The 24,291-nt window shown below is 41.6% G+C and overlaps 1 protein-coding gene across 1 annotated transcript; it reads right to left on the bottom strand.

Annotated features, from left to right (window-relative positions):
* Positions 1 to 21,246: 21,246 nt before the first annotated feature.
* LOC149205505 (uncharacterized) lies at positions 21,247 to 21,900 on the bottom strand. Its single transcript, XM_089397424.1, has one exon. It carries the CDS (start codon positions 21,898 to 21,900, stop codon positions 21,247 to 21,249), a length of 654 nt encoding a protein of 217 aa, XP_089253550.1.
* Positions 21,901 to 24,291: the final 2,391 nt, after the last annotated feature.

Here is a 24,291-nt window from a genome sequence, read left to right as displayed (position 1 = left end):
TCATTTATAACGTACTTCTGAATAAAATGTGGGATCCTTTTCCAAATTTACTTGGATTCTTGAGAGATGAAAATTACGCATTGAATGAAACATTTTGAAATCTATTCTACAGACAAATAAAGACCCAATATGATAATCATAACCTGATAATGTAAATTGCATGCACCCCACTAAATATGAATTTTCATGCTTTTATTCATTGACAAATATGTCTTCCTTTTTTCTAATGCAAACTTGAAATCCATATGTTTCAAGCAATCCTTTTGACAACATTCACTCGAAATGAGAGCACTGATAGAACTTCTTCTTGTCAGATATTCTTCTCTACCCCTTGTATAACTAGAACATCTTGGATTGATACGAAAAGGTCTGCTCCTACTCCTTGATACAATATTTCCTGGCAACATCTCCATCATTGGATCATCATTTGTATAAGCATTTTCATCATCATTCTGAGGAATGTTATCCTCACTATGATCATTTGTGCTTTTGAAATACTGACTTGGAGGATATTCTTCATCTTCCCCTTCTTTAGTGCTACTGTCATAGTCCTTAGAATTAGGATTAAATGGAAAATTTGACTCGATGTTTATTGGATATTCTTCATCATGTGAATTGTCAATGCTTCTCTCATAGTCCATAGGATTAGGAATACATCGAAAATGTGACTGTTTACTTACTGAAAATTCTACATCCTACCCTTTGTCACTGCTACTCTCATAGTCCTTAGGATTAGGACTAAGTGCTTCATCCTATCCTTCATCACTACTGCTCTCATAGTCCTTAGGATTAGGACTAAGTGGAAACTACGACTCTTTATTTATTTGAAAATCTTCATCATGTTCTTCATCACTGCTACTCTCATAGTCCATAGGATTAGGACTAAGTGGACACCGTGACACTCTATTCATTTGAAATTCTTCATCATGTTCTTCATCACTGTTGCTTTCATAGTCCATAGGATTAGGACTAAGTGGACACTATGACACTCTATTAATTTGAAATTCTTCATCATGCTCTTCATCATTGCTGCTCTCATAGTCCATAGGATTAGGACTAAGTGGACACTGTGACACTCCATTCTTTTGAAATTCTTCATCATGCTCTTCCTCACTGCTGCTTTCATAGTTCATATGATTAGGAATAAGTGGACACTATTTTAAGTCTAGTGGAAGAAGAAGATTTGCATCTTGAGCAGTTAGATGTAAAGACAACCTTTCTCCATTGAGATTCAGAGGAAGAAATATATATGTAGTAGCCACAATGGTATGAGGTCAAAGAGAAGGACAGATTAGTGTGCATGTTGAAGAAGAACTTGTATGGCCTAAAAAAGGCTCCAAGGCAATGGTATCTAAAATTTGACATGTTTATGTTTACACAAGGTTATACTAGATGTCATTCTGATCACTGTGTTTACCTAAACAAAATGATGACATTTATATTATATTTTTATTGTATGTAGATGACATGCTTGTTGCAGGGTCTAACATGCAGGAAATAAATGTGCTCAAAGGAAAATCGACAAATTCTTTTGCAATGAAGGATTTGGGTGCTACAAAACAAATCCTTGGTACGAGAATAACTAGAGACAAAAAAAAAATCGCAAATTAACATTGTCTCAGTTTGAGTACATAGAAAATGTGTTGGAAAGATTTAATATGTAGAATGTGAAACCAATTAGTACACCTTTGGCTAGCCATTTAAAACTAAGTAAGGAGACGTGTCCCAGGACTCATGAATAGATGGATTATATGTGTAAATCTACATATGCATCAGCAATTGGAAGCTTAGTGTATGCAATGGTCTGAACAAGGCCTGATATTGCACATGTAGACGCAATTGTAAGCAGATATATGAAAAATCTAGGAAAAAAGCATTGGATGGAAATGCAATGGATTCTCAGGCATTTGAGAGGTACCACAAATCAAGCATTATGTTTTGGTGGTTCAAACATTGCTCCACAAGAATACGATGATGCAAATATAGAAGGTGATCGAGATAATAGGAGGATCACCACATGGTATGTGTTTACTGTAGGTGGAACAACTGTCAATTGGGTTTCAAAGTTGCAAAACATTGTTGCACTTTCAACAACGGAAGTAAAGTATGTTGTTGCTACAAATACTAGTAAAGAAATGATTTGGTTACAAAAGTTTATGGATGAGTTGGGCAAGAAGCAGGAGATGGGAAGGTTATATAGTGACAACCAGAGTGCCATTCGTCTTTCAAATAAATCAACTTTTCATCGCAAGGCTAAACATATACATATCAAGTACCATTTCATACGACCAATGTTGGAAGATGGACAATTGAAGCTGGAAAATATACACATTAGCCATAATCTTGCAGACATGTTAACAAAAGTTGTAACCAGGGAGAAATTGAGATCATGTTCATTTTCAATTAGTCTTCAAGTATGATGATGAAGATGAGAAACAACCAGGTCTAAATTGGAAGCATTATCTAGCAAGTTAAATAACGGTGGAGTTGCTATAATCAGTGTCCAAGTTGGAGATTGTTGGGTGTGGAGCCTAATTATCTTCTTGATTGTTCAAAGGTTTTTGTTTCAGTCACATTAGATCCTTGTTCTTAATGGGGTGGAAACGGTGCCTGTTTAATCACTGTCAGGGGTGTTTAGGGGGGAAACGACGAATTTGATGCGCAGCCCCCCCTAGCGGGGGAGGGGGGGTTCGGGGGTAGTGCCCCCAAAGCTAAAAATAGATAAAAAAAATTTGCCTTGTAGAATATTGTAATTTCGTAGTCAATCTGGGTTGTTTATTAGGAGGATGATCTGATGGTAGAAGTTATATTAATTTAGGGTTTTTTTTCCCTAGAAGGCAACCCTTATTTTATATGAGGGAACTGTATTGCGACTGTCTATTATGATTACTTTGAGTGAGAGAGAGAGAGGATACTATGTGAGAGAGGAGGAAATTACAACGGATCTGTTGTAGGTTGTATCTCTTCGTTTTGCTAGATAATATAAAAGGAAGGAATGGTTGTTTCTCCGTGGATGTAGCCCAAATTGGGTGAACCACGTATATCTATGTCTCTCTTGTTTTATGCATTTTTGTATTTGTGTTTCCAAAATATTTTGTGTATTTCATTGATCTGTTAATTAATTTCTAACAGTTCCTCCATACTAGTTGCATTGGTAGTAATGGTTTCTTGGTTGCCCCCTACTTATTTTTCTTCTTCTTCTTCTTATCTTTTTGGTTACTAGAATTGAGACTTTCACCAGGCGAGAAGGAAGAAAGGGATGACGAAACAACACGTGAAGAAGGAAAAGGGTCAAGTTTAGGATGAAATTGATGTTGATGTTGTTCAGGTGGAGGACTACTTGGTTGAGAAGTAGTTTGGACATTCAGAACCATAGGGGTCGAAAACAACCAAATTGGAAAACCAATGGTAAATCTGGGAAGGGACAATGTTTCCATATAAGGAGCTCCAATATTTTCAAATGGAGGAGAAGGATTAGGATTCCCGTCAGAGAAGTTTTTTTGACTGGTGGACTCAGGAATCCATTAGTCTCAACCTAAGATCCACTAAGGAGTTGTTCCATGGTGAGGATGTTGTTCCACGGTCAATTAATTGGATTTAGAAATTAAAGACACAAATAAAAGAAACAAGTAACTAGGCAAAAGGGTTTACCAAGTAACTGTGAATTGCAATATACCACTTTAGTGAACCAAAGATTTACGTATGGGTAGACAATCTCCCCAAATGCTATGTTCAAAGTATCATAGTGTACAAGGCAGTCGACTGAGTTACCTATGGAGGGATAACAACCTAGTGGGGATTTCCAAAATATACCCGGAGCTGCGTTGAAGCGCAGCCTGTAATAGTGTTGTCTAATGCGTAACCATTCGAAGAGAGCGTTCCCATATACTTATCATGCATGGAGCACCATCCGATATACTCAAAGGTACGTGGAGAACGATTCAATACACTTATGTACATGGAACAAGATATCACCCCAGGAATGTAACACTAACAAAAAAAAGACAATTCTTACATTTATAGCGCTGGAACACGTCTCTAGCTTAGACCTCTAGATGTGTCATTAAGTTTTAAATGCTCTTAGGTTGATTGAGTGAATTTTATAGTTTATCTTGAATTATGTTTCGATGTTAAGGCTCAAAACTCAATGCCACATGAAGACACCTATGATGCAACTAATATGACAAAAATAACTCTTTTCATTTTCCTTTTAGAAATGAAAGGCCTAACTAAGTAGGGGAAGAAGAAATCAATCAATAAGGCAACAAATAAGTGATGCAACAATCGATCCCCTCAACTTCACTATTCCAATAAAAATCAATGCCATATATGCAATGTAAATAATTGTTTTTCTTTTATTTTCTTTTAATGTTTCAAATGCAAAGAAACATATTAATGTAACTTAATTTCTAATGAAAAGAAACCACACAAACTTTAACTGTAATGTAAAAGTTACTTTTCAAATTCAACAATCAATCTATGTATACAAACCCTTAATTGACAAGAAAAAAGGAAGAAAGAACGAAACAATTTTTTTATCAAAAAGGTGTGACACTCAGAGGTGATTAACACTCATACACAGTTTAACCCCACCTCGACGATTAAGGGGGAATTTTTTTTGCAAAAATGAAAGCAAAAACACACAATTTCACACAAGGGATTGTATTTTCAGAGGCAAGGACACACTCAAAGACACAAGGAAAACTTCCTGGACCAAAGCAAATCAGAGAGAAAGGCAGAGGAATGCAATTTTTTGCATCTTATAGGAATCAACATAGGTAGAAAGAAGGAGAGGGTGCGCTGAAGTACTCTATCTCTAGACCAGCGGGTGCACTGGGGCAAACCCGACCAAAATATGACACAAAAAATCAAATCAAGCTCAGAGAAGGGTTTTCCTAGGGTCAATCAAGGTCTGAGTGAAAAAGGTGCTAAGGTCAAGGAAACCACTAAGGGAAGAAATCGATCACCAGCATAGTCTCCAATTTGTTATGCGGAATTTACAATTGGGGACAAAAGTAATTTCCCTAGACCTAGTGGATTTGTCAAGAAGAACAGAAGGCAAATAATATAGAGTTTTCCTTAGAGAAATTGAAGAACGGAAATAAGCCTACTTGGAATTATTCGCAAGCTTTAGTTTCATCTTTGCTTGTAAGCTCCAATTGTAGCTTTGGATGCTATAATTAGAACCTACACATACAACCAAAACAAGCCAATGATCCACAACATCTACGTAACATAATTCAATTATTCTATTCAATGAATCAACGAGGCATTGAAATACATGAATGTAAATGTAACACAACACATATAGGAAAACTAAATACTCTTTGTATTAATAAAAATAGGAGAGAGTTTACAACCAAGAATAACAACTGATCTTGTAGAGTTCTTCCAAAGTTGACTTGTCCTTCCTTGTCACAAAGAACACCTCAATGTCACCCTAATGAATGAATATGATGACTCCTTTAGATTCAAGGCAATATCATGAGGGTATAATGAGTCTCCAAAAGCCAATCTTGATGTTACGGATGTTAGTAAATTTATAGGAGAGGGATAGTAGTTTAGGATTTACCATAATGAACTTGAGATCCACTTATGATGGGAGGATGATCTCAAGGAAAAAGAGGTGAAGTCTCCAAGGTAGGATCAAATAGGTCTTCGAGCTTCTTATCCATAGTAAATAGTTAAAATGTTATGCTCTTAACCTGCAAAATGATACCCAAATACAGAATATGCGAAGAAAAGATACCCAGAACACAGAATAGCAATGATTTTATTATTCAGAGAGTAATGTTCACTTGCCTCTTCGAGGGGGCAACCTCCAATAGAGCAGAGCTCGACTATAAAATAAGACACGATGCTCCTCGCAGGGAGTCCCTATCCTTTATATATGACTCATACATGCAATACCACGGGCCAATACCATGGGTTTTATTAATACCATCTATCTAATACTACGGCCCATTTGCAACTAACTGTGGTCCCGTCATTAATTGTGGGTTAACCACTTACAAATATTAATATGGGCTTTATTGACTCTTGACTATGACGTGATCCCATGACATAAATAAGGGGGTTAGGGTGGGACCCTAACATGCCCTCCCCCTTAAGACTAGCCTTGTCCTCAAGGCTGAAGCTGTGGAAACTGCTGAAGAATAGTGGTTGGTTCCCAAGTTGCATCTTCCGGAGAGGTGTCTTTCCATTTGACGAGGACTTCCTTAATCATGCGGCCGCGCAGGTGCTTGTCTCGTGTGTCTAGAACTTGTTCGGGTTGAAGCCAGATTGACCCTTCTTCGTCCAATTTAGGTAGACTGGTTTGAACTCGGCAATTGTTCCCAATCACTTTCTTGAGGCACGATACATGGAAAACTGGATGGATTTTTGCAGTAGGTGGCAAAGCCAACTTGTAAGCCACTTCTCCAATGCGCTGAAGTACTTGGTATGGTGTGTAGAATTTTGGAGAGAGCTTTTGACAACCCTTGTCTTTGAGTGATGTTTGCTTATATGGTTGCAGCCTCAAAAAGACCTGATCCCCTTCTTGAAATTGGCGCTCTGAGCGATGCTGGTCAACCTGTTGCTTCATGCGGTTTTGAGCTTGATGAAGAATCTCTGTAAGATGGGCGAGCATGGTTGCGCGGTGTTGTAGGAGTTGATCCACTACTTGTACTTTGGAGCACCCCTTGAGATAAGAAGTAGGGGAAGGCGGAAGTTGACCATATACTGCTTCATAGGGAGTCATTTTTGTGGTGGCATGATAGTTGGTGTTATACTACCATTCAACCAGAGGTAACCACTGTACCCAAAGGTGTTTCTTTTCTGAAGTGAAACACCTAAGGTAGGTTTCTAGAAATTTGTTGACGGCTTCAGTTTGACCATCTGTTTGCGGATGATAGGAAGTACTGAGTTTTAGTTGAGTGCCTTGTATCCTGAAAAGTTCCTACAAAAAATTATTGGTGAAGATCGGGTCGCGATCGGACACAATAGAAGTGGGCATGCCATGTAATTTGAAAATCTGATCCATGAAAGATTGAGCGACCAAAGTTGGTGTAAACGGATGGGGTAGGGCGCAAAAATGAGCATACTTCGACAGTCGGTCCACAACCACCATGATGAATGACTTGTTCCCGGACTTTGGAAGACCTGTAATGAAATCCATAGAAACCTCCGTCCAAATTGATGTCGGAATGGGCAATGGTTGTAATGTGCCTGGTGTGTTGACGGTTTCCCCTTTGTGGCGTTGACAGACATCGCATTCTGCTACGAAAGTAAGGATGTCCTTTTTCATGCCTGTCCAAAAAAATGATCTTCTGGTGCAAGCATACGTCTTCTAAAAGCCTGAATGTCCTGCAATGGGAGATGAGTGCAATTCTGCCAAAATGCGACTTTTGAGGGTGGATGTTGGTGCTATTACGACTCTGTCCCTGTAGCGAAGAATATCATCCTGCCACGAGTAGCCCTTGGTGGAATTTGGATCTACCTGCAATTGAGAAATGAGTTGGGATAGCCCGGGGTGTGAAAACCATTCCTTGCGAGCCTCTTCAATCCACTCTGGAATGGGGAGGGAAATTGCTAGCAGAGTACTTTCTTCCTCAAATTGGCGAGATAATGCATCTGCTACACTATTGTCTTTCCCTTTCTTGTAAATGATCTCATAATCATATCCCAGCATTTTGGCGAGCCATTTATTTTGTTGTGGGGAGGATAGGCGTTGCTCCAAAAAATATTTAAGACTGTGATGATCTGTGCGGTTTTGAAAATGTCACCCCAATAAGTAAGGTCGCCAGGTCTCGACTGCATGTAAGATGGCCATCATTTCTTTTTCGTAGGTAGATTGGCCCAGATTCCTCCCACTTAGTTGTTGGCTTGTGAAGGCCAAAGGTCGCCCTTCTTGCATTAAGACCGCCCCAATACCTGTCCCCGAAGCATCACATTCAATGACAAAGGATTTGGTGAAGTCAGGTAGTGCTAAGACTAGAGTGGAACACATGGCGTTTTTGAGAGGGGTAAATGCCTGTTGTGCTTCCTCGTTCCAGAAGAAGGAATTTTTCTTTAGGAGTTGAGTGAGGGGCTTCGCTATGCGGCCATAGTTGCGGACAAATTTACGATAATAGCCTGTGAGACCCAAAAATCCTCTCAAGCTCTTCAAGGTCTTAGGTTGAGGCCATTCGTGCATTGCCTGGATCTTTTTGGGGTCCACCTTGACACCTTCACGCCCCACAATGTGGCCCAAATACTCAACTTCTTCCATGCCAAACGAACACTTGGACATCTTGACAAATAATTTATGCTTGCGGAGCAGTTGCAAGAATAGATCTACATGCTGAAGATGTGCAGCCCAAGTGCCACTCTAGATGAGGATGTCATCGAAGAAGACAAGGACAAATTTCCTGAGATATGGTTTGAGAATGTGATTCATAAGGCTCTGAAAAGTAGAGGGGGCATTACAAAGACCAAATGGCATGACCAAGAACTCATCATGGCCTTCATGAGTTCTGAAAGCAGTCTTGGGAATGTCGACTTCCTTCATGCGAATTTGGTGGTAGCCTGAGCGAAGATCCAACTTAGTGAAGAATTGAGCCCCATTGAGTTCGTCCAGCAAATCAATCAACCACCAGGCTGGGAAATTTATCTTTTACTGTCAACTTATTGAGGGCCCTGAAGTCGGGACACATCCGCCACTCCCCATCTTTTTTGAGCACCATGACCACTGGGGATGAATAAGGACTAATGCTGGGACGAATGACACCTGCTTCCAAAAGTTCCTTGATTATTTTTTCTATTTCATTCTTTTGGGTGAACAGCTATCTGTATGGCCGCACATTTGGGGGTTGGGCCCCTGGAACCAAGGTGATGCTATGATCATGTTCCCCTCGCGAGGGTGGAAGCTCATGAGGCTTGTCAAAGACCAGCAGATGGTTATTTAAAATCTGTTGAATCTCAGGATGAATTGGCAGAGACTTGGTTTCGACGACCTGGATGGCATTAAATTGAGCTACCACTCCATGATGGCCCTTTTTTAACAATTTTTCCATCCTATGTGAGCTGATGATAGAGGGGGCTCCCGCCTGGAGTCCACGGAGGGTATGTGTGGAGTTGTTCTGCTTAAAACTCATATATAACTCCTGGAAATCCATTGTGATTGGCCCAAGAGTGCGGAGCCATTCAGCGCCGAGGACAATGTCGCAACCCCCCATGTGTATGGCAAACATGTGGGTTTTCAACTGATAATCCCCCATTTGAAGTTTGACATTTTCACAGCGGCCTTCACATTTCATTGTGCCCCCATCCGCAATTTGGACTTGGAAGTTAGAAACTGCTCGTACAAAACAATGCACTGCTTCTGCGACTTTTTGATGGATGAAATTATGTGTACTTCCACTATCAATCAAGACTACTACTGGGCGATGTTTAAGAAAACCTCTGATTTTGAGAGTTTGAGGGGAAGAAATCCCTGCCAACGCATGCAACGAAATAACTGGTTCGTCAGAGACATTGTCCTTTTGGTTGTCTTCTTCTAGCGCCTCATGTTCCTCAAGTGGTGGATCTTCCTCTGTTGAGTTGTAGTCAGTGGCATCTATTTGAAAAAATTTGGGCTCCTTGCATTTATGACCTGGGGAGTATTTTTCATCACAGTAGTAACATAGTCCTTGCTTTCTTCTTTCGGCCATTTCCGCAGGTGACACCTTTTGGACCTTAAGTGTTTGAGTCGTGTTGTGAGCTTGTGGGGGGCGACCTTTAGTGGAGAAATTTGGGCGACTGTATTGGGCTGCTAATGCACGTTCCACGTTATGGGCTACCTTGCAAGCCTCTGTCCATGTGGGAGGGTGGTGTAGTAAGACTTGAGCTTTGATGGCTTCTTTAAGACCGCTGATAAAAAATTCCGTGTAGAACACATCTGAGAGACCCCAAGTGCGGAAGGCTAAGGCTTCAAAAGTTGTAATATATTCATCCACTGTACCCGTCTGTCGGAGCTTAGTAAGACGACCCAAAAAAGAGGTTTCCTGTTCAAAGCAGTCTTGAAGAGCTTTTGTAAATTGGGTCCAAGTCCTAAAAGGTCCATTGCAACGTTGATGCCATTCCCACCATTGCCACCTTTCATTGTCCAAGTACATGCTCCCCAACATAAGCTGAGTCGCATTATCTAAGATGCGATTCAGTTTGAAATACTGCTCCATTTGTGCTATCCATGCCGACGGGTGAGAACCATCAAATTTATGCATATCCAACTTGGGAGGTCACTGACTGGGTTGTTGGTGGGTGTGCCAGACGTGAGGAGAGTGGCTAGACTCACCCTCATTGTATTCATTGCCATTATACGCCTCCTCGTGGGCTTGCTCCTTGCCCTTCGGGATTAATTGCTGGACCTGGATACATAGTCCGTTAAGCTGATTGGTGAGGGTTTGCATGGATTCTTCAAGTTTGTCCATCCTTTCATTGGCCATCGCTTGGGCTCTAGTTTCTACCATACACCAACCTGATGAACAATTGGGACCGCCTAAAAATTTTTCACTAATAATTGAATGGTACCACCGTGCTCATCTCGTCATCCTGATTCTGATGGGCTAGATCACCAATAAGCGCCCCGGAAGATCTCAGACCTTTTTTTGTTTTTTTTTTTGAAAACTCCTAACGGAGTTTTACTCCTTCCTGATCAATACTGCAGTCGCCAAATCCTCAAAATGTCAACACGGCCAAAAGTCTTGCGAAAATTATACCCCGGTATAGGAACCCTTCACAACAACTCCGATCTGGTGGATCTGAGAGATCTGAATGGCGGATCGGATAGCTTTGGGCGGCGGAACAGACTGCTGCTTTGGATCGGCTGGATCTAATAGATCGGAATGACTGATCTGCGAGCTCGAGACTGCGGGACTGATGTCTGCTGCTGCTACTGCACTCCTTTGCACAAGCGGATCTGATATAGATGATGTGCGATCCCCCGATAGAAAAGGGAACTATGGTCTTGAGGAGTGTCAGGTGCTACAGATCACAATATACATAAGGGTCTGGCGGTAGTACTCGGCCCAATGTTTCAGGGCTCTAACTAAGGAGGATCTACCGTACCCTTAGTCGTACAACCCGACTACCCTATCGTACGGGCGAGTAATCTCTTCGAGTGCTGTTCTCGGTGTACTGTAGCCACAAGATGGCCGATGGTTTATCTATGGCGAGGTTTCAAGGGAGCCTAGGGGGCTTCCGATATACCCAGAGGGTACGTAGAAGACAGTCTGTGCGCGGTTCTGTCTAATGCGCTACTACTCAAAGGGGTACCCACAGGGGTTACAAGGGAGTCCAACAGACGTGACCACCTCTTGTATTTCCTGCGTGCATGCCTCCCCAAATCCGCAAGTTTAAGTGCTCAACAACAGATCCCGTGGTTTAAAGACGTCGGAACACGTCTGTAGCCGAATTTTTTTTTTGTGCTAAGAATTGGAGATCCCACCGGCCCTGGAAAGTGCTCTGATACCACTTGTTATGCTCTTAACCTGCAAAATGATACCCAAATACAGAATATGCGAAGAAAAGATACCCAGAACACAGAATAGCAATGATTTTATTATTCAGAGAGTAATGTTCACTTGCCTCTTCGAGGGGGCAACCTCCAATAGAGCAGAGCTCGACTACAAAATAAGACACGATGCTCCTTGCAGGGAGTCTCTATCCTTTATATATGACTCATACATGCAATACCACGGGCCAATACCGTGGGTTTTATTAATACCATCTATCTAATACTACGACCCATTTGCAACTAACTGTGGTCCCGTCATTAATTGCGGGTTAACCACTTACAAATATTAATATGGGCTTTATTGACTCTTGACTATAATGTGATCCCATGACATAAATAAGGGGGTTAGGGTGGGACCCTAACATAAAACAATCATTGGAAGCTTTTGGAAGAGGAAGCTTCATAAATATTTTTAATTTTCCCTAATTTCTAGAATCAGTGCACCCCTAACAAGGAGGAACTAGTGCTGATCAACACCGGTGCAAAAAGGAGCAACCAGCATTGAACCTAGGTGTATAAAGGGGAAGGGTGCACTGGGGCTTAAAAGCATTGATTTGTAGCAATTAGAGCCAAAAACTCAGACATTTGGAAAGGTCATGATTAGGGCTTTGTGTAGGGATGGTGACAACATGTTCACAGATGTGGATTGATCCGGTTTGTAGGCCTATTGAACAGATGCGACAAAATGGCCTATAACACTGAGGTTTGATTTGGACCATTGATTTTCTTGAGATCAACGATTATCCAGCCATTGACCTTTCAACATCCAAATTTTTTATTAAGCTTGTTTTTTAAGCAAGTTTTTTAAAAGTTTCTAGATTTTTACTTCCAGATTGTGGTCCCCAAAAGTGACATGGATCGGGGGCATGTCGAGTAATGTGAATTGGGTGATAGCATCCAGATTTGTTTTTTTACAAGGAATTCCTCTTTTTAAGTTTTTCTAGATTTCCACTTCTAGATCGTGGTCCTCACAAGCATCGTGGATTTTTGGCATGTCAAGAAACATGGATTAGGTGACAAAGTATTTAGATCATTTTTCTTAGAAATTTCTCTTTTAAAGTTTTTGTAGATTTCGTAAAACCCCAGATTGAGGGTTCCGAAGTTTGGAGAGCATTTGAATTCAAGAATATTAGAACTTATGAATTTTAGAGTTCCACCTCCTATCTTCGACCAACAATTTATAAAGGAAAATCAACCTCAAAGATTGAAATTATAGCCATTGAAAAATGTAAATTCCAGCCTCTAGTCCCTGTTTTCCAAGATTCAGTAAAGCATTAATGATATTCAGATCGATACTTTTTTAGAATTATTAAATCTCATAGATTTAGATTTATTTCAGCAATGGGGAAAACATTCAACCTCTATTTAGTGATAGATGCCAAACATCTGGATTTTGTTTTAATGACATGAAACATCCAACTTTTGTTCAAGTGATGGATCCAAAACATTTGGTTTTTTTCTTGGTGACAGGAAAGAAGTCGACAAGCAACAAAAGTTGAAACAAAGGGAAATTATGTGCTTTAAGTAATAGATTTTTCCATATAGAGTTCATATATTGACGTTAAAGTTAAAAAACATAAGAATGTATTATAGGATGAATTTGTATCCCGTGTAGAGGAAATACATAACAGTATAGAGAGTAGAATTGGCTTGAGTTCATATCAGGTTGTCGTCCATTTTGGTATAAAAGAACAACAAAATAAAGCATCATACCAATAGAATTATAGAAAAAAGTTAGGGTTTCAAAGCTAAGGGGAGAAGAGTAGGTAAAAAGAGAGTAGTTTCTAACACAATCCTACTTGAAGAAATGAGGAATATTTGAGTGCGTATGGAAGGTATGGAGATTTCACAAAGAAGAGGTTTTGATATTTGAGATGTCACTGATGAAGAAATATAACCTCAAGTAAAGGAGGAAGTTGAAGAAGTAGAGTTTGAAGAAGAAAATTCTAAAGAAAGACTGATTATAGTAGTCACGGGGGAAAGCTCTAGGCCAAATATGGAATTGCCAATATATGAAGGTAGTTTGAATGTTGAAGAGTTGTTCAATGATTTGAGTAGTAATTTAGAAAAATATTTTTATTGTGAGAATGTGGAGGATGATAAGAAGGTGAAGTTTGTTGTGACAAGCTGGAATTGCCAATGTATGAAGGCAGTTTGAATGTTGAAGAGTTTCTTGATTATATTAGTAATTTATAAAAAAAAATTGACTTTGAGAATGTGGAAGATGATAAGAAGGTGAAGTTTGTTGTGACAAGATTGAAAGGTCATGCCTCACTTTGGTGGGATGGAGTGTGTTAGTCAATTCAATTGTACCATAATTTTGTTACATTAAAATCATCAATTCGAGTTTTTAAACTTGTGAAGTGTAAAAGTTTTGATAGCTTTCACAGCTTCTAACATTAAAGTAAAGCTTTGATCTATGAAAATAATTGGCAAACTAACTAACTAAATACAACCATGGTTCTAAAACATATCTAGATCCTTGTATCATGTAGAGAATTGTCATGAAACAAAGTTTTAAGTGTATTGCTAAGTTTACAAGTGTATTGCTAAGTTTTAGTGACTGCAGATTACAATATCTATTCAATTGAAGATCCATATGATCAACCTTCACTGTATTGACATGAAAGAAAATTAAAGTTAATGATAATATTTGAATTGTAATGAATCAAACACACCAATTGTAAAACATAAACCTAAGTGATCACTTGTATAATGAATTGTCTACTTGTATGCTAATTAATAAGTTCGATCTGAAATGAAATGAAACTAATCAAAAGAAAAGAAAAGAGGGAAACATGCTTCCTTGTCTTAGGGGGGTCTTCCTAGCTTGGTCGCACCTACAAGAAGTAAACTAATACTCTAAATCACTATAGATATCACTATGAATGATTTCACGAATAGTGCATCACACCAGAATTAAAGGATCAACAAATAGAGTTTATATTACTTTCTAGAATGTTTCCATACAAGTAGACTTGTTTTCCATTGCAGAGGTAATATATATTTATACATTTTATGACAAATTTTTTTGAGAATATAGTTGCATTTTTTTGGAACAAATTGACTGAATTCTAGATATCGTGGATGTACAAATCAGATCTAGCAAACATGTATGATAAATTCATGGTGATATGCATGAATTTATCATAACATAACTCTGCCATTGCTTGACTGTAGCATTGAATGTACTCTTGTGATGTTGTGGTTGTTCCTAGGTAGGTTTGAAAAGGTGGAAACCTTATGCTTTATTTTTGCCACGTTTGCCAAATTTCACTTTTGTTGAATCATATTTGCAACTATGTCAACCTGTTATTTGGCTATAGGATTGAAGACTATCTATAAAATGTGAGTTTCTGTAGCCATCACATTTCAAATTGTTTTTACAAATAAATATACAAAACTATAGAAGAATGAACATATTTGCCTTAAAAATCTTCATTTGTAACCTCTGTAGCTTAGATATGATTCTTATGTAGAAATGGTAGAACTGGATTATAAAATGATGACTATGGTAAGCTTCTGAGGATAAAATAGACAAAGTAAGGTCAACAGAATGTCAAAAAGAGCTTATTTTTGAGCCTCAACATTCCTCCATGCTGATGATTTTTCTTGTCCTCATGCACAAGCAAAATTGTAAAATTTATAATTTTCTCCTATCACAATATAGTCTCAATAACTTGGTTGAGAATATTCAAGTTATTTCCTGAAGTTATTTTCTTCTTCATAGCAATAGACCATGTTGGATTCCTTAAGAGTGTCTTAGCATTTAGATGTTTAATCTTGGAACATAACTTGTTATCAACTCCTTTGAGTTTCACGTTCTTTTTATGCTAGTATTGCATCCTTTTTAACATCCTCTCATTTTTTTTAAGAACTTCGTTGTCATTTTTATATATCTCTGGTCCAAAACCTCTTTCAAACCTCTGGTATAAATAAATAGACAAATAAATAAAAATGAAACATTCAAAACAAAACAAAAATTAAAAGATTAAAAACAATTAAAACAAGAACACAAAAATTAAAACTTTTAATAAATAATAACAAGTAAATAAAAAAATCTATTAAAACATAAAAAAAGAGTTAAAAAAAATCAAACATAAAAAATTATATAAAAACGAAAAAAATAAAATAAAATTCAAAGCATAAAAAATGTAAGAAAAGAAAACAAAAAATAATCCATAAAAAAGAAAAAAATTAAAATTAACCAAAAAACAAATTAAAGAAAATATTGAAAACAATTAATATATATATATATATATATATATTTAACTTAAAAAAAATAAATTATTTTTTAACTTAAATAATATTTAAAACATATTAAATATTAAATTACAAAACAAATAAAAGAATTAAAAATAAATAAATAAAATATATGAGAAAAAAATTAAAAAAAATAAAAAATAAAATATTAAAATTAAATCAATTTTTTGAATAAATTTATACATTATATCACTGGTTACCAATTTTTTTATACATAACCATGATGCCATGAAGTATTTAATGAACAAACATGATTTTTTTTTTGTCCCTTGGAAAAAGTCGTAATTTCTATTAGTAGAAGAGAAATTACATTCTGTAGATGCCATAGCATATTCATATTGAGGCTGGTTGCGTCACCAGTGTTTGACAGAATCGCCACCAGAAAAAACTATACTCTCGACGCAGGGAGGTCATGTAAAATTCAATGATGCTGTTGTTTATCAGAGTTTTCAAAAATAACCAACAAAAAAGAGCAGTGAAACTGTATTCTCCACGCAGGGAGAGTTTTCAATAATAACCAACAAAAAAGAGCAGTGAAACTGTATTCTCCACGAAGGGAGGTCCTGTTGTCTCTGAAAAGTAATAGCACTGTATTGTTTTTGTAGAAGTTCTATAGCCAGTATAAACAGAAATTTAGACTGGGTACAAAAACTGAAAAACCATGAAGAAAGTAAAAATGAGAGAGCTTTTTAAGTCTCCAGGTGCCTGTGCCGATCCATGAAAGGCTTGTGATAATATTGATGGAAGGTGCCATCAATTTACTCTTGTATTAACCAGTCCTCTTCCTGCTGGCGCGCTGCCTCCTTTGAAATGTGGTCTGCCCCTGTGTTGCGCTCCCTGTAGATGTGACAACATACAAAGTAATCAAAAGATGCAATCAGTCTATGAGCCTCATCCAAAATGTGCGACAATGAGAAAGCAGAGCAATGAGATGATCTACTGAGCCAGTCGCAGATGAGTTTGGAGTCCCCAAAGAGCTGGAGTTGGGTGCAGTTTTTCTCAAGGGCAAAATGAAGGAGGTGTTTTGTAGTGGCAAGCTCTGTAAAATTGTTTATGCCTCTGCCCAGGTGCATTTGGAGTTTGAAGCAGTGGGAGTCACTAAGGTAGAGGATGGCACCCCCTCCGCAACCCTCATCTTGGGCTGACCCATCAAAATAGGCCCATGGGAAAGATTTGTCAATGGATTCCGGGAGGAGGTTCCTGGGGGGGGCTGAGGGGAGTCCTCAGGGATAGAGTCAAAATCTGCTATGACTCGGGATCTGATAGAAGGCCAGAGGGGGATTTTGAGCTCGAAAATGGCTCGGTTTTGAGCTGTCCAAATAGCCCAGCTCATCAGCAGCGGCAAGTTTCTGTCCTTTCCGTTGTGTCCACCGAGCCAGCAAAGCCAGGCCTCTCGGAGGTTTCCCCCGCGCCAACCCTGAAGGTGGGGGTACTGTGCCAGAATGAGGTTCCATTGCTCAGAGATAATAGGGCAATCCAGGAAGAGGTGTTCAGTGCTCTCCTCGTTGCATCTGCACAGGTGGCACCAGAAAGGTCCGTGAAAGGATCTCTTCATCAAGTTCAGGCCGGTCGGTACTTTGTTGAAAAGAATGGACCACATGAGTACTCGCGTCCTGGGGGCCGCTTTTAATTTCCAAAGAGCCTTCCACCATGGTTCTAGATTTTCCGGTTTGTGAGCTTCCATGAGCTTTAAGTACCCTTCCTTTGGCGAGTATCTGCCGTTCTTGGCATGAGCCCACACAATTTCATCTTCTCCTTCAGTGATTCTAATGTGAGCTTGTGTGAGGGCATCAGTAAATGAAACCCAGTCCTGTTGCCATTGGGCCAGAAGCTATAGGTCCTGAGCCGATTTCCAGGCCTGCTGAAATAAAGTGGAATTTGTGGAATCAGCAATGTGACATAGGTGTGTATATCCATGATCCGCCAGAAACCCCAACATTTCAGCCGGGAGCCTATGTGCGTTCCCACAGCCAATCCAGGGGTCGAACCCAATACGAACAACATTTCCTTCTCGAATCCTCCATGTTAGACCCTCCCGGATGAGAGGGAGTGAGTTTAGTACCGCCTTCCAGATGGAGGAGATGTTGTTGGTGTTTCGGTGGTCCTGCCTGATCCAGTCCATAGAACTAGATGGAGAGATGTACTTAGCATGGGCAACTTTCGTCCAGAGACTCCGTGTAGTGATGATCTGCCATCCCAATTTGGCTGCCAGGGCTTTGGCAAAGATGTCCAGTCTCTTAATGCCCCATCCTCCCCATTTTTTGGGTCGAGAGATGGTGTCCCACTTCACCCAAGCAAAGAGGCTACCCTGCTTATTGCCCTTCCATAGAAAGTTGTTGCAGATACTTTTGAGCCTTGCTAGAATTCTCCTGGGGATCCAAGCCTAGGTCATCTAGTAAACTGGGGTTGCTTCCAATACAGCTTTGATGAGGACCAACCTACCAGCTCGTGAAAGGTATCTGTTGTACCAATTGTTTAGTCGCTTTTCGACCTTAGAGATGAGCCAGGTCCAGTCCGTAATTTTGTAGCCCAGGGCCTTCAGTTGAAAACCCAAATACTTCAGACCTTCCTCCAAAGAAAGTGGAGTGAAAGGGAAACGACGGAGGGCAAATTGTACTTCTTGCCGGGAGCAATCTGTAGCAGTCAGAGTGGACTTGTGGATGTTGATAGCCATGCCTGTTGCCTTCTGGAAAAGTTCAAAAACATGTTGTAGGGCAGTGGTGTCCCCGATGTTGTCGTTCAGGAAGATGAGGACATCATCGACGAACAGAAGGTGCATTAAAAGGAAATTTTCCGTGATCTTGATGCCTACTAATCTGCCCCTGCTGTGTTCGGCTCCAATTGATCTGCTGAGGCCTTCCATGATGAGGAGGAAGAGAAGGGGGGAGAGCGGGCATCCCTGCCTTAAGCCTCTTTCAGTCGAGAAGAAAGGAGTGGGGGCTCCATTTGATAGAACAATGTAAGTGACATCTGTAACGCAACTCATAATCCATTTGATGAATAGGAAAGGAAAACCCAAGTGTGTGAGGAGCAAACGGATATAGAGCCAATTTGCTCTGTCGAAAGCCTTTGTTAAATCCACCTTCAGAATCATGCCCTTCAGATTCTTAGTGTGCATAGAATGGAGGAGCTCCTGAGCAGTTCCAACAGCCTCATGGATTTGTCGGTGATTGAGGAAAGCAAACTGTTCGGAGGAAATATGAGCCGAGAGGATGGGCTTGAGTCGATTTGCAATGACTTTGGCTATGATTTTATACAGGCAATTACACAAAGAGATGGGGCGGAAATCATTGAAAGAGGAGGGCTTGTCAGCTTTGGGGATAAGGGCGATGAAGGCAGATTTTATGGCTGGAGACATTCTTCCCGAGAGGCGGAAATCCTCCACCACCCTTAACAGGTCATGGCCCAGGATGTTAAAAAAATCCAGATAGGATTCGGCAAGCCAGCCGTCAGGCCCAGGGCTCTTGTCCCTTTGAAAGCCCTTGATGGTGGCTTCAAGTTCCCCTAGGGATACCTCCTTGGATAGTTCCTCTGCCTCATCCCCCTCAACAAATCAGGGGAAGAGTTCTGTTGTGCGCATTACCTCCAGGATGTTGGCCTCCCCGTAGGCTAAGAAGATACTTTTGAAATGAGAGCTGGCTAGGGCGGCCAATTCTCTGGAGGTGTTAACGTTGTGTCCCTGGTCATTCTGGAGCTCCCAGATGGTGTTGATGGCCTTTCGCCCATTCGCGAAGCGGTGGAAAAACTTGGTGTTGTCGTCTCCTTCCTTGAGCCAGATTGCTCTGCTTCTAAGATGTCAACTTCCTTCTCTGTCCTTGAGAATTTGGGTTCTCTGCTTGATCAAATGGGAATATTGTTCCTTTTGCTCGAGGGAGGTGAAGGTGCCCTCCGATTGCTCTTCAGATTGAGAGATGGCCTGTTCGGCAAGCTTGAGACAATTATCCTCCTGTTCCGTTTTCTTGTGTGCCCATCTCCTGGAGAGCCCTTTGAGCTCCTTGAGGTTCTTAACAAATCCTTTCACCAGATCCGGCTCTCCTGTGATCGGGTGAGATTGCCAGTACTCAGTGACCAAAATTATGTAGGAGGGGTCCCTGAGCTAGGTGGAGTTGAATTTGAAAGGGGCAGAGATCTTGTGTGAGCTATCAGCCAGTTCCCAAAGGATGGGCCGGTGGTCTGAGATACTGCCATTGCCTACCCATTGCCTAGCGCGTGGAAATATGACATAAATTGCTTCCTTTATGAGAAACCGGTCCAGCCTCTGAGCCAGACTTTGGCTACCAGTACGATTGTTTTTCCAGGTGTGCTGGATTTTTGTCGAGGGGATGTCAATCCAATGGTGGTCTTCAAGTAATTGCAGGAAGACATCAGATAATGGGTCTATCTGTGCCATATGGCCCCATGATTCCATGTACACTAAGGAGAATTTCAAGTCACCACCAAGGATTACATTATCTGCTTAGAAGAGAGAGAGAGAGGTGCTGAGAAGCCTCCTCCAGTGGGCCTCTCTGTTTTGACAGGGCCCATAGACATTTATAACTCGAAACTCCCTCTCTAAATCTTTGGAGGAAATGTCTGCTCCAATAAAAACCTCACCTCCCCAAATGTTATTTATATCAATAGTTCTATTCTTGAAACCCATGGCAATCCCCCCAGATCGCCCAGAGGCATCCAAGGCATGGAAGGTCCAGTCAGGCAACCAGGATTTCATGAGGGGAATGATTGTGGCAGCCATACAGAGGGTCTCTTGTAAAAGAATCATGTCGACCATCTCAGGGAGTAATAGTCGCTTCAAGGCTGATTTTTTCTTAGGGCTAGCCAACCCTCTACAGTTGAAAGAGACAAGCTTCAAGGAGGGAGGGGGGGAGGGTGTCCTTTTCTCTAAGAACCCTTTCAATAGTATTTTGTTTGCCCTGGACGACCTCCAGGCCAGCTTGGTCCTTCGCCTTGTGAAGATTGGAGGGTTTGCCTCTCGCAGGTTTGGGTGAAGTCAGGGAGGACTCTACATCAAGGCCTAAAGCATGTGGGGGCCTTTCCTTCGCTCTCACACAGGTGGGATACCTCGGGGCCAAGTTAACCGAGGGGGAGGGGGGTAGGAGGGAAGGGGATGGGTCGGAGGAGAGGGAGAAGGTGGTGTTAATAGGGGGAGGCAAGGGGATGGGGCAGGATGGGGGGGGGGGGGGGGCGGATTGGCAGGGAGAGAGGGGCGGATGAGAGCCCATAGAAGGGCCAGATAAGGAAGGGGGAGGGGGGACCAAATCCAGGGAAGATGTCAGGGGAGGGTGCGACAAAATGGAATGAGATGTAGAGAGAAAAGGGGAAGGAGACATACCCGAAGAGAAGACGTCGCCTTTTGCAGCCCTGGAACGCGTCAGTGGAGGAGAGGGAGGCCGCGAAGGAGTCTTGCCGCGCTTCTTCGGAACTGGACCAGGCGGGGCATCCACTGTCTCTGATGTCTTGTTTTGTTCTGCCGGCTAAGTCTCCGCCACAAGGGGGGGATGCTTTTCCACTGGAAATTCCTGATCCTGGTCCTGTGGAGCCTGCTTCAATTTCCAGAGGAGAGGGAAAGCCTTGTAAAGATGACCCACTTGGTGGCGTCGTTTGCAGCGGTAGGGGATACCTTCATAGTCGAGCGGTTTTTTTCGCGAAAAGGACCTCCATTGAATGGTGATGAATTCCTGTAGGGCGCCTCTGGTATCCAGATGGACAAGGATTCTAGCATATGCCATCATCCCCGTGGTTTGATAAGACTTGTCAAAATCCATGTATGTGCCGAGGGAGTTCCCGATTTTCCTAAAAATTTCCTCAGACCGGTATTGAAGGGGTAGGCCGGGGAGCCTTATCCATACCGAGCCGACCCCAATTTGTTCCGTCTTTGGATTGAAGAGGGGAGTCCAGCGCTTGAGAAGGACAGGAGCATTCTCAAAGTGCCAGAAAGATGAGAGAACCCAAATGGTGTGGTCGGCCCTTGCAAAGCGTAACACGAACCACCCTCGGACGAAGGTCTGTACGAAGGGGATATCTGCCAAGTGCTGTCCCCATATTTCCGAGGCCCAGGCTTTCAGACGAGCCACCGAGCAGTTCCTTCCTCTGATGCGACCTACGAGGACCCTGTCTGCATAGTCCATCGTGTCCCCCCACTAGATATCTTCCTCGAGTCTAAGAATAATGTCGGAGAGCCGAGATTTGAAAACCTTCTGCTTCTTCAAGGGGCGGGAGGGGGGATGGCTAAGGGGAGCAGAAAACCTCGCTGATTCCGGGGCAGCGGGTGGGTGGGGGGGGTTAGGGATGGGGGAGTTGACAGGGACAACTTCGGACAAGAGAGGGATCGATGCGAAACTACCCGAGGGAATAGAAGATGCAGAGTCCAGGGGGATGGCAGGTGACCCGGGGAGGGGGGCGGGGTCAGATGTAGAGCCAGGGAGAGGGGCCGACAAGGGGTCTGGCGGAGCAGAAGGACCCGAACAATTCGGAGAGGGATGGATACAATCCGATAGGAACCCTAGGGTAGCCGGGGATGGCACAGAAAACTGCGACCAGGATGAGGGTTCGTCTGGCAAAATGGAGGAGGGGAGAACAGGACCAAAGGGATGCAGATAATCAACAATATTAGCAGAAAAGTCCTCACTAAACCTACCTTCCGAGGCAGCAAAAGAGGTTTGCCAGATGGAGCCCTCCACCGGAGGATCCTCCGAGTAATCAACTTCGTCAAGGTCCATAGTGACAGATGCACTTGTTCAATGCAATACCTCGAAACCAGATGCCGACGGGAAACCAACACCGACAGCAGCAAAGAAACGGCCAAGGCAAGGACGAAAACCTCGGGGGAGGTGAACCGCCAGGGGAGCGGGGGTAGGCTCAGGCGCCTAACCATATGGAGATGGAGGGTTTGAAAGCGAAAACCGCAAGAGCGCGAACAACGCAAAACGGAAACCCTGAATAGTGAAAGTAAAAATGGAGGAGTGAGAGAGAAAATGAGGGTTAAGATGGGTAAACAGAGTGGAGAGGGGGCATGGCTAACAAGAGGAATCATGTCAGGGGTAGCTACAGGCGAGGTTTTGACATCTGCAGTACCCCGTACCCATGATAATCATGCCGATCAACCCATTGCCGTTCTGTTGCAGAGGGTCGCCATCGCTCCAGCTCAAAATTCGCTGATCCTATTCTCGGTCCCTTTTCCAATGAGCAAACATGATGTTAATGCTAGAATTGTTTTTTTTAAATGAAACATATAACATTTGTATTAAAACAACTGGATACATGTCTATAATCATGGTATATGATCACTTCGCTTATGAGCAACTCTTTCTATCCCCTCATCTGTCCTATAGGGAAAGATACATGATCATCAAGAAAAGTGCCTCTTATACATGGATTGAGGGATGCTTGTTCAAATTGGGACTTGACTAGGTCGTGAGAAGGTGTGTACAGAAGATGGTGAATATGGAATTCTAGAGGCTTGCCGTGATGGGCCCTATGGAGGGAATTTTGTAGCTAAAAGAGCAACCTATAAATATTGTAGACTAGATACTTTTGTCTTACCCTTCACAAGGATTCCCACCGATATCCTTCTCTGTGTGATGAATTTCAAAGGATAAGAAAACATACGAGAAGAAATGAAATGCCTTTACAACCCCAATTTTCCTTTGAACCATTTGAAAAATGAGAGAGGGACTTTATAGGACCGATATATTCTCCATCAGGGTAGAATAGATACATCATTTTATGTACTGACTATTTTACTAAGTGGGTTGAAGCAAGAGAAGTCAAGGTAGTCATAGAGAAAAATGTAGTAGAGTTTTAAAGAGAAATATTTTTTCTTTAAGTATGGATTTTCATAGTGATCCATGGGGACGCGTTCCCTAGGGTCGGGTGCACGCACCCCTCGCACCCCACAAACCCCGGATAGGGGGACCTCTGGGGGTGCATTTCTCCATGCACCCCTTTTGGGGAGTTGTGGGGAGACGTAGGGGGGTGTGTTTCCCTAGCGTGGTGGAAGTGACTCCCCAAAAGCGGTGCTTTTGGGCATCCCCCATAGAATTTGTCTAATAACAGTTAATATAAAAAAATTGACAATTCATGTATTAAAAAACTTAAGAAAAAATAAAACTTAAAAAATAAAATAAAACTAAAAATTAACAAGTTAAAGCTTACCTAGGTTAACTTACCTATTCATTTCCAAAATTCTCTTGCCCACTGTCGATTTGTTCTTTCTTTCCTGCGGTTGAGCTATTCTCTCTTGCCCATCATCGAGATGTGCTCTCTTGCCCGCCTTTGAGATGTGCTCTCTTGCCCGTCGTCGAGATGTTCTCTCTTGCCCACCGTCGATATCTTCTCTCTTGCCACCGTCGAGCTCTACTCTCTTGCCCACTATCGAGCTCTACTCTCTGGCCCACTGTCGAGCTCTTCTAAATGATGAATGATGAATTTAATTTTTAAATCAATGTAGATTATAGAACGATGAATGGTGAATGGTATGAATCAATGTATTTGAATATTTCATTATTGAATCTCATGGT

This window comes from Pinus tabuliformis, chromosome 1_2 (assembly GCF_031772625.1).
Source record: "Pinus tabuliformis cultivar Carrire ecotype Pingquan chromosome 1_2, CPIR1, whole genome shotgun sequence".
Lineage (NCBI taxonomy): Eukaryota > Viridiplantae > Streptophyta > Pinopsida > Pinales > Pinaceae > Pinus > Pinus tabuliformis.
The sequence above is the reverse complement of the archived record's forward strand: the minus strand, read 5'-3'. Positions and strand labels throughout refer to the sequence as shown.

What these genes read in the sequence shown, in the direction of transcription:
- LOC149205505 (XM_089397424.1), bottom strand. Translation starts at nt 21,900, where the DNA reads ATGGACTATGCAGACAGGGTCCTCGTAGGTCGCATCAGAGGAAGGAAC.